This window comes from Rhinoderma darwinii, chromosome 13, assembly GCF_050947455.1.
Source record: "Rhinoderma darwinii isolate aRhiDar2 chromosome 13, aRhiDar2.hap1, whole genome shotgun sequence".
Taxonomy (NCBI): domain Eukaryota; kingdom Metazoa; phylum Chordata; class Amphibia; order Anura; family Rhinodermatidae; genus Rhinoderma; species Rhinoderma darwinii.
Window position 1 is genome coordinate 9924347 of NC_134699.1, and position 12686 is coordinate 9937032.

The following is a 12686-nucleotide window of genomic DNA, read 5'->3' on the forward strand; positions in this document are numbered from 1 at the left end:
TCCGCCTAGAGGTGGACATTGCTGGAATCACACATAGAGTTTTCGTGGCAGTTTTTGATGCAGCTTTTGTGGCAAAATCAGGCATGGAACCAAAAATAAAGAAAAGTACAAGATTACATGCACAGGTTGCGTAATTTGATGCGGAAAATGTGCATCAAAACCGCAGGTACACTCGGGTAATTCCGCAGGAAAAATCTGCACATAATACTGCATTAATTGGTGCGGTTTTTACATTCTGATGCGGAAATAGGTGCGGTTTTATGCTGCAGATTTTGGTGCCTTTTTTTATTATAAACTTGTCAGATACAATTCTGAGATGGAAATACAAAATAAATTGAGAAGCTGCAGATTTTAAAATACGAACTGCAGGTCAATTCATTTACCGGAAAATTTTACAGCATGTAGATGAGATTACTTGAAATCTCATTTACTTTGCTGGTAGTGTATTAAGCCACGGATTTGCATATAATGCGCATCATGTTTATGTGGCCTAAAAGAAAACTGATACTTCACTCTTTTGTATCCACTCCTGTGTGTCGCTATGAAAAACTGCCACAAAAACGGCATGTGTAGGCTATGTTCACACGGAGTATTTTGGGGGAGGAATATCTGCCTCAAAATTCCGTTTGGAACTTTGAGGCAGATATTCCTCTCCCTGCACGCCGATTTTCGCGGCAATTATCGCGCCGTTTTTCGCCCGCGGCCATTGAGCGCCGCGGGCATAAAACAGCGAGAAATACGCTTTCTCCTGCCTCCCATTGAAGTCAATGGGAGGTCGGAGGCGGAAGCGCCCGAAGATAGGGCATGTCGCTTCTTTTTCCCGTGAGGCAGTTTTATGCTGGGTTCACACGTGGCGGAATTTCACTTAAATTCCGCTGCGGACACTCCGCAGCGTTAATCCGCAGCGGAGCCGTTTCTCCATTGACTTCCACTTTAATTTAGCAGTGTTCGTTTAGACGATGCGTAAAATTCCGCTGCGGAGCATAGGCTGCGGAGCGGTATTTGGTGTCCGCAGCATGCTCTGTCTGTTGCGGAGCAGTGGCGGACTCATGGCGGAATTTCTCCATTGACTTCAATGGAGATTCTAATTTCCGCAATGAAGTCCGCAGCTGTCATGCACATGTTATGTGTGCTGCGGATGCGTCTTGCTTTTTTAACTTGACATTTCTTCATTCTGGCTGGACCTATGTATTTCTAGGTCTACAGCCAGACTGAGGAAGTCAATGGGGCTCCCGTAATGACGGGAGCGTTGCTAGGAGACGTCTGTAAATAGTCACTGTCCAGGGTGCTGAAAGAGTTAAGCGATCGGCAGTAACTGTTTCTGCACCCGGGACAGTGACTACCGATCCCAATATACAGCAACCTGTAAAAAAATAGAAGTTCATACTTACCGAGAACTCCCTGCTTCTGTCTCCAGTCCGGCCTCCCAGAATGACGTTTCAGTCTAAGTGACGGCTGCAGCCAATCACAGGCCAAGCACAGGCTGCAGCGGTCACATGGACTGGCGCGTCATCCAGGGAGGTCGGGCTGGATGCCGAAAGAGGGACGCGTCACCAAGACAACGGCCGGTAAGTATGAAATTCGTTTACTTTCACTAGGGAAAGTGCTGGCCCTTCTCTCTATCCTTCACTGATAGGGAGAAGGGAAGCACTTTTCCCGCAGTCCGCAGCAGCTAGTCCGCATCAATTTTCTGCACATTTTGGGCAGATCCGCAGCCGTAATCCGCAACCCGGATTAGGTGCGGCATTGATGCGGACAGTTGCGGAGGAAATCCGCCACGTGTGGCCATGCCCTTACTGCTCGCGGGAAAAAGACGCCGACGCCTCCCATTGAAATCAATGGGAGGTGTTCTCGGGCCGTTTCTGCCGAGTTTTGCTACGCGGTTTCCGCGTCAAAAAACTCGGCAAAATACCCCGTGTGAACATAAGATTTCCTAACTTGCTGATTTATCATAGTTGAATATTAGATACTCTGGACTGCTGCTGTATGTCCAGTAAATAGATGATTTGTAGAGTTATCTCTACCCCCTAGTAGTTTTTTTTATTATTATTATTATTATTATTATTATTATTATTATTATCATTTAAATCCTAGCATAGATGACCCAACTCCCCATGTAGCATGTCCAATAGCACAGATGAAGACCAGCAACAGACCCAATGGGAAAAAAATAAAGATAGATAGATAGATAGATAGATAGATAGATAGATAGATAGATAGATAGATAGATAGATAGATAGATAGATAGATAGATAGATAGATAGATAGATATAGATTAGATAGATGGATGTACATTTATATCTATCTATACATACATACATACATATAGCCCAGCATCAAGTGAGGTGCTGATGTGTAACTGTGATAAAACAATGTATTATCCTATTATTATTGTTGTTAGAAACAGATGTCTGTCCGACTGTACTAAATCTACAGCCCCCTGTATCCCCCCGACAACATTATCAATAGCAGCGTGTATGGTGGTAGTCGGAATGCTGGAAGTTGTAGTTTCAAGGCAGCTAGAGAATCCCAGGTTGAGCAGCGGTGTAGAGCAGGTTTTCTAGTGACTAATGTATATATGATGATTTTGTATTTCATATAACCTGCGTTATGTGATGATCCCTGCTGTATTGTGCGATGTATTCATTAGCTTTATTTTTTTAATCATATAATATGCATATAATTTAACAGCTTCCATATAGTTGCAGCATTGTGTGGACAGTTATCTGCTGCCTTCCCGGTAATCTGCAATGTCGCAGATAGAGTGGATCGTGTTTATGAATACGAAGAATGAAATGTAGCAGAGCTGATGTTTTTTGTTTGTTTCATTTGCTCATTGGTGATAATGGAGTAGATTTAACTTGCGGTCCTATGAAAAACCACAGGTAGCAAAGACTTCATGAGCTGCGCAAATAACAATGTTACCTCGTCTGACAAATGTATCTCTATCTCTGCTGCAACCTATTAGTTCTGATGGCTCATGACAGTACCAATGACTGAAAAGAGGACACAAAATACAGATTGCTACCCACAGCATCCACTGATAATATACCCAGTGCTGGACCCAAACCAGTCCAGTGATGCCAGACACAACTGATGCTCTATTTTCTAGTCCGGGAAATTGCAGCTCCATTCACTTCATGGTTTTCATATAGTTGCCCAAATAATAAATGCTACACACATTGTGAGTGAGGGTTGTAGTTTTATTAATAATAACGAATACTATAAATTATTCAAACCAGCTAATAATAACAATATAATGTCGTTAATACTAAAATAAATCATTATAATAGAAACTAATCGTAAGAAAAAATATTAATACAATAATAATAGTTAATAAACAATAGCTAATAACGATCTGTCTTTACTACAGAGAATAAGACAATTATAACTAATCACAAGACATACATAATAATAAGCATAATATAAACAATAAGAATTATAATACTATAAATGATGATAATAAGAATAATGTAATAGTAATAATAAAAAGGACGATGATGATAATAATAATAATAATAATAATAATAAAAAAAATAATTCTAATAGATGATTATAATAAATAAAAAGTATAATAATAATAATAAGAAGAATAATAATAAACCATAACAATTAAAATAAATAAAAATTATAATACAAATAATTATAATAGATGATTAGAATAAATAAAAAGTATAATAATAATAAATAATTATAATAAATGATGAGGATGATGATCACAGTAATAATAATAATAATAATAATAAAAAATTACAATTATAATAAATGAGGATGATAATATTAATAATAATAATAATAATAATAATAAATAACAATTATAATAAATTAGGCTAATAATAATTGCACGGTGCTTCTGGCTGTCACGATATCAGGATTCCTTCTCTTGGGGTCACAGCAGGTTAATATCTGACAATGTGTCTTGTGGGTGATTAATAATTTGGACATCTCTTATCCCAGGAGTCATTGTCCACTGCCGACAGCTCCATAGTGAAATACTAGGGAGGACAGGAATTATTTGACCTCAGATTATTCCCTCTCTCCCTGCATACAGTAGTGAGGTGTCTCCCACCCCCATCTCAGGTGAATGAAATCTCCCTATACTGGGGGTTCAATACCCAGACCTCTACTCCTCATGGCCACTGACTGGCTGGAGATAAGCTCTCAGTCTGATAATAGTCATTATTAGATTAGACTGTCTCCAGCTCATCTGCATGTATAATGATGTTTTCTCGATCCCTACTGTGCACAATGAGAGATCAGACTCTGTGTCCTGGAGTCCTCTCTCCAGGACTAAAAATACAAGAGGAGGCCTCTCTGGAGCGATGTGTGACAGGGGACAGCTGGAGACCCGCACCCCTCCCGGACTCCGTCTACTATCAGTGTATTGGAGGAATACATGTCTCTTCTGGGCATTATGTAGAATCCTCAGTGCTTCAGATGACAGGTTATATAATACACGAGTGACGACTATAGTAACTATTATACTATCACCAAATAATTACACAAGTCACTACTGCACGAAATAGTGATCTCCAACCTGTAGCTCTCTAGCTGTGCAAAAAACTACAACTCCCAGCATGTCACAGTTTGGAGAAATTTACTAATGTGTATAGAAATAGAATAATGTAAAAATGTCTCTGTCTCTTGAAGGAAATAAATATTATTATTGCTGATATTTAATAGGATATAGAAGACGTCATATGACATCTAAAACTTGTCATATACAATTCGTATGGCGCAACACATGTAATATAGAATAATGTAAATGTGTGATATAGATGCTGACAATGAGACATGAAGTGAAGCACAGCGGCTTGTATGGTCCCTGTAGTGCCTGATATCTGATGAACAATATGTGCATATTATGTATTAAACCAGCACTGAGCTTCATCCCTTCACTATCTACAGATTTAATCTTTACACCGATTTATTAAACTTTTTTAGGATTGCAGACATACAGACAAAGCATAGCTTTCAATTGATACTTCTGAGGTTATCCAAATGTATTATAAGGGTTCATGTGTTTGCTTCAGCTAGACAGGGCACATAGGGCTAAAGGGGCATGCATATACAGAATTGGCACTTAGTTGGTCCGGGATTTGTGTGTTTTTGTTATTGACATTGTAGTCAACCAGTGCAGATTGTGGTTACATTGTGTATGGATTATTTGCATGTTGTTACATTGTATATGGATTATGTGCATGTTATTACATTGTATATGGATGATTTGTATTGTGTTACATTGTATATGGATGATTTGCATGTTGGTACATTGTATATGGATGATTTGCAGGTTGGTACATTGTATATGGCTGATTTGCCTGCTGTTAACAGTCTTTACATTGGTTTTTCATTACGTATTGTCGCATTGTACTTAGTGGGAACACAGTAGTTACATTGTATGTTATGGATTATTGTTGGTACATTGCTAACAATTGTTAGGTTGACTTTTGAGCATGATAGTTATTGTGCAGATTCTGTTACATTATACTTAGAGTGCCACAGTTGTTATAGTGTATCTCAATGGTTTACATGTTATAACATTGTGCCCATGTTACATTTTACCTACAGATTGCGCATTATTGTTATTGTGAAGATTGTGTTACATTGTACTTGGAGCCATAGTTGTTACAGTGTATCTCAATTGTTTACATGTTGTTATATTGTACCTAGAGCGTGACAATGGTTGTTACATTGTATCTGGTTTACATGCTCTCACATTATACCAGGTCAAGTTGTTACGTTGTATCTTGGTTTACATGTTATTACATTGTACTTAGAGAGGTCGTTACAGTGTATCCAGCTGGTGAAATCACATTGTATCTAGATGTTTGTTATGTCACATTGTAAGTATGATGTGCTCCTTCTTCTCTGGGATTAGTAATGAAAAGTGTTTACAGCCTCCACTGAAAGACAGCAACAAAATGGAATAGTGATCCCTGACACACAAGCAGCGCTGATAATACACAAGTTATTATTTATTATTATTATTATTATTATTATTATTATTATTATTATTATTATTATTATTATTATTATTATTATTATTATTATTATGTCCTTGAGACTCATTATCCTTCTACACATGCATGTGTACATCGGTTTGGGTGATACCATTATAGTTTCGGGATTATTTTCTGAGATTATAGAGGTTTTCTGATGATGACTATAAACCCATTGATAAATAGGAGCCGAAACTTTTTCAGATGCCAAGTGCTGTACACAGTCCTATATGTGATATAAGATTACAAGGGTGGGCAACAACCCCGCAAGATACAGTCCTGATGTGAGCAAAATTCACAAATATAATAAACCATCCATGTGTGTGATATACTCCTGGAGTGCCCAACTAAATACGTGTATATAAATTACACTACTGGATAATAGAATTGTAATCCAAAGGATAATCGGTGTGTGTGTGTGTGTGTGTGTGTGTGTGTGTGTGTGTGTGTGTGTGTGTGTGTGTGTGTGTGTGTGTGTGTGTGTGTGTGTGTGTGTGTGTGTGTGTGTGTTATGTATATACGATAATGGATAATAGTCTGATGTCGGTTGAACAGAGGATACACTTCACAATCTGTTATAATGTACACTGAACCCATGTATCTACATGACATGTAGTAGCCCGATATAGCTGCAGACAGTATAGAGTTAATCGGTTATGTTAATGTCTGCAGGGTGATCACTATATATAGACATCATGCGGCCTGACCTTCTATCTGCTCATACCTATATACTGTATGTGCTACAATTCTTGCTACCGTCAGGTGTATAAATATACTACATGGAGTATACAGGAAAACGTCACAATTATTACACTACACTGCAGAAACTACCCCCAGGTACACACAGGATTGTAAATTCCTATATACAGTATTTCTATACTGCACTCATTTATATCCAGATAGAACGTGTTCTCACAGGATATACTACACAGTCCCCCAAAATAGTCCCCCAAAATATGTATGATCAAATTGGTATATGTGTATATATATATATATATATATATATATATATATATATATATATATGTGTGCGCGTGTATATACAAAGAAAAGAACACACACACACACACACACACACACACACACACACACACACACACACACACACACACACACAATCAGACTATATTATATATAGGTACTTCTCACTTTACATACATATACTGTATAACCAAATCAGGACATATTTTATAGATGTATCTAACACTATTCTCTACATGACATATATATATATATATATATATATATATATATATATATATATATATATATATATAAAATCAAATCTCTGTGTTATGCATAGACATATATAGTCCCATTCAATACTATTATTACACTTTACTTACATGTAATCTATTTAATTCTATCTGATATAATTTAGATAGATAGATAGATCGATAGATAAATAGATAGATTATTAGATAGATATTACATCGATATTAGATAGATAGATAGATAGATAGATTATATAGATAGATTATTAGATAGATAGATAGATATGAGATCTATCTAGAGACATTCATATCATGTATCATCTATAAACTGATCGTCAGCACAGCAGGGTTCACATCAGGGTACAGCCAGGTGTTAGGCAGGTTACCACTAGCAGCTGGAGTTGCTGGGTATATTCAGGGCACACAGTAGAGGGTGAGATCCATAACCTGTTGCTGGTGCAGTCACCAATCCCCTGGGACACAAGGTGCTTCTCTGCGCGTCACGTGACTCTGCCCATACTATTGCCCTGCTGGAACGTGTGGCAGTCAGTCAGTCGCTCCCAGGTCGGCAGCACAGGAGGAGAATTGCAGCAGCTCCCCCGCTATACTCCCGGGAGCCCGGCTCGTAGTGTCTGCAGGAACACCGCGCAGCAAAGTGAGTAGCTCTCCCCTCTCCTCCCGCCTGCATCTCACCCCTCTCCTCCCGCCTGCATATCACCCCTCTCCTCCTTATCTGACAGATAAAACCAGGGCAGGTTTATACTGGGACACACGGATGGCAGCGGGACGCGCTCCTTCATATCTTATAACGTCTTATCACTGTACAAATGTTTGCGCCTCATGCCCTCACACCACGCAAGATTTATACCCCGGGTTATCAGGAATCCCTGCTGCTTGTACCCCCAGCGGTGCCCGGGAGATGCTGGGCACAGGGCTGTTGCCCTGAGCCATGCCCTATAATATATATCTATATGTGATCGCTACATGTATGTCTATAGGTATCCTATGAGTCCCACCCCCCAGAACACAGCCCCCTTCCCCCTCCCTGGCTGCAGAGCTCGGGTTTCTTCCTTAACTTTTGTCTCCTCCACACAGTTCCAGGTACTTCAGATGTGGGCAGGAGAGGACCTCGCCTCTCTATAGACCTGGAGCGCGGACCACCACCACCACCACCACCACCACCATCATCATCATCATCACTTGGGCAGGATCTTCTCCAGTTTAGGACGCTTGGGTTTTTGGATATAAGAGGATAGACCATGTACCAGGCGCTCACCTCTAACCATGGCCAGTCTGCTTACCCTCATGATTCAGCCAATTTCCTGCACCCCACTGCCAACCCCTATATGCAGACAGGACGTGTGCCCACTGTGCTGCAGCCCTTCCCATACCTGCAGAGCTGCGACAGCCCCCACCAAGGCCACCACTTGGGCAGCCACTCGGCCTGGACACAGGCGGCTAACGAGAACCACGCGTTTAATGCCAGCAGTCCTCACACCCCTTCGGGCTTCTCTTACTCACACAGTCCACCCGTGGGCAACAACGCTGGAAGGGAAGGAGCCTTCCAGAGCCCCCTGATGACCACAGAACGACTGATGCGCACAGTGAATGGCTCTTACTCCAGCCCGTACCAATATGTCAGCCCGGAGATGCCACCCAGCTGGGCAACAGGGCATTTTGACAGCAGCATGTTGCACAGCTTGCAGGGCAGACCAGGTTTACATGGAAGACGACCCAGCCTGGGTGAGTATAGCACAGGGGCTGCTGAACCTACTACACCAGTGATCTGTAACTGCTACTACGGAGGATATATACAGTATACACATTCATGTAATATATACATAATATCACAGTAATGACCAGTTGATGCTGCAGTGGATATTTATTATCAGTATTATTATTACTACTACAAGATAATATTCTTCTGATCAATGTATGGGGAGGTCTCTGGGGGCTCTGCATTGTGATAGGGATTGGCCACTTTATACTTTGTTTATCTGAAAGGTTTATGCTGCACTTTGATCATTGTGGCTATTAAATACAGCGACTGCTACTGAAACTGCAGGACACAGAAACGCCGGGATTATTTCAGTCTGGATTTAACTCTAGTTAATGAATGAATGTGTAGTCAGCTTTAATAAACCGCGATAGATAGATAGATAGATAGATAGATAGATAGATAGATAGATAGATAGATAGATAGATAGATATGAGATAGATAGATAGATAGATATGAGATAGATATGAGATAGATATGAGATAGATAGATAGATAGATAGATAGATAGATAGATAGATAGATAGATAGATATGAGATAGATAGATAGATAGAAGATGAATATATATATATACGATAGATATATATTAGATATAGGAATACATATACGATAATTAGATATAAAATAGATTAGATATAAGATAAGCATTAAAAATACATGATAGATATTTTATAGATGGATAGTTATTAAATAGACAGATAAATAGATATTCGATAGACAGATAGATAAGACAGAATCCTGTCTAATAATACAATGTATACTTTATTCTATATATATATAAAATGGGAGAGGAAGGAGGAGTACCATGGAACAAAATGTGCAAATCACAAAATATAAAGAAAAACTATAATAACAACGCGGGCAGATACCTGGTGGGGATGGGGTCATATACTGTGTGAATATGGCAGCATTTTGTGTGTGTGTGTGTGTTTGTGTGTGTGGTGTATATAATATGTATGTATGTGTGTGCTTATATCTGGCTGCAGTATGTCTGTATTCATCTCTAGTGCCATGCTATATCGGAAAGTGATTACTAACGAGTTGTTGTGATAACCTCTTTGCAATTGGCATCTGTCAGATTTCAGATACTTGATATTGACTGCAGGGATCACAACAATCAGAGAAGATAATCTCCTCTGTCACACTTATTACACTGGGATGATAATGTTCCCTCACCCTCCTATCTGAGCAAGTAATAATATTCATATTCAATGAGACTTATTATAATGCTGGGCGATGGATCTTTAATAATATTGTTAAGGCTGAGACATGCTGTCAAATATGGTCAATGATAGTAATGACAATGCCATGACTGCTACTAATAATAAGGATGTTATACATAGACCTCCCTGTGCTCTCAGATGTTATTATTAATACTAATAATGATAATAGCTCCAGATATTTTCTAATAAACTACCACAGCTACTACTACTAATACTACTACTAATAATATGTGATACATGACTACAACAGTAGTAATAATAATAATCACCCTTTACTTTACATGGACCTTGTGCCCTCAGATGTTGTTGTCAATACCAATAATAAAAACAATACTAATAATAATAATAGTTCTATATAATATTATAACATATCACAACTATCAATAATAGTAATATGTGATTCCTAACTACAACAGTAATAATAATAATAATAATAATAATAATAATAATAATGTTATAAATAATCACCCATTACTTTACATGGATCTTGTGCTTTCAATATTACTACTACTACTACTACTACTAATACTACTACTACTACTACTATTACTACAACTACTACTACTACTACTATTAATAATAATAATAGTTCTATATAATAATATTATAACACATAACAACTACTAATAATAGTAATATGTGATACATGACTACAACAGTAGTAATAATAGTAATGTTATAAATAATCACTCTTTACTTTACATAGACCTTGCGCTCTCAGATGTTGTTGTCAATACCAATAATAAAAACAATACTAATAATAATAATAGTTCTATATAATATTATAACATATCACAACTATCAATAATAGTAATATGTGATACGTAATAATAATGTTATAATCGCCCATTACTTTACATGGACCTTGTGCTCTCAATACTACTACTACTACTACTACTAATACTAATAATAATAGTTCTATATAATAATATTATAACATATCACAACTACTAATAATAGTAATATGTGATACATGGCTACAACAGTAATAATAATGTTATAAATAATCACCCTTTACTTTACATGGACCTTGTGCTCTCAGATGTTGTCGTCAATACTAATAATAAAAATAATAATAATAGTTTTATATAATATTATAACATATTACAACTAATAATAATAGTAATAATATGTGATACATAACTACAACAATAGGAATAATAATGCTATAGCTGATTACCCTTTACTTTACATAGACCTTGTGTTCTCAGATGATGTTGTCAATACTTATAATAATAATAAAAATAAAAATAGTAGCCCTATATAATAAATTACCACAACTACTACTAATAAGATGTGATACATAACTACAGCAACAGTAGTAATAATAATAATAATAATAATAACAGTGATAATAATAATTTTATAGATAATTATCTCTTTATCTTACATAAACCCTCCAGTGCCCTCAGATGATGATAATAATAATAATAATAATAATAATAATAATAATAGCTCTATATATTATAAACTCACTACTACTAATAATAGTAATAATAATATGTGATACATAACTACAACAATAGTAATAATAATGTTATAGATAATTACCCTTTACTTTACATAGACCTCGTGCTCTCAGATGATGATGATAATAATAATAATAATAATAATAGCTCTATATAATATTATAAACTCACTACTACTAATAATAGTAATAATATGTGATACATGACTACAACAATAGTAATAATAATGTTATAGATAATTACCCTTTAATTTACATAGACCTCGTGCTCTCAGATGATGTTGTCAATACTTACTATAATAATAATAATAATAATAATAATAATAATAATAATAATCATAATAGCAGCTCTATATAATAAATTACCACAACTACTAATAATAGTAATATGTGATACATAAATACAGCAACATAATAATAATAATAATAATGATATAGATAAATATCTCTTAGCAAACATAAACCTTCAGATGTTGATAATAATAATAATGTTACAATCCCTTCTGACTGTGTATGTTCTCTATGGCAATGATCTTAACACATTCAATAAATACTATTTATTATGATGATTATTATTAGCATATTAAGATTTCCGCTAAATTGAAGTGTTTCCTGGGCTGCTGCTAATATTATTGTCTGCATTAGCGCATATAGAAGATTGTCTATAGTTATTAATAGTCATAATAAACAATTATGGCAGCAGCACAGGGAACATACTTACATTCAGTGTTCACCTGGCATAATATACTACTATAAATAATAATACTTATACTATAATACAATCGTCTCTATTTTCTTATATGAAGCTTCTAATAAGAAACATAACAACAATAATATATGTAATAATAATTATAATCATTGGTATAATAATCCTCCCTCTCCTCTTATAATAACAAGACATCCCTTGACCATACTGTCATATATTGATAAATAATCGTCCATTGTGCTCTTGCAGTAATAATAATTATATGGTACAGAGAATCCCGTGTACTTATAATATAT

General features: G+C 36.5%; 1 protein-coding gene across 1 annotated transcript in view; it reads left to right on the forward strand.

The window, feature by feature from the left end:
• The first annotated feature begins 8323 nt into the window (after positions 1-8323).
• The window catches only part of GATA5 (GATA binding protein 5), a 29630-nt gene continuing 25267 nt past the window's right edge, over positions 8324-12686 (forward strand). The window contains exon 1 of the mRNA XM_075845226.1: positions 8324-8959. Within this exon, the coding sequence (XP_075701341.1) occupies positions 8476-8959 (484 nt within the window). The 5' untranslated portion in view covers positions 8324-8475. The remainder of the gene's footprint in view (positions 8960-12686) is intronic.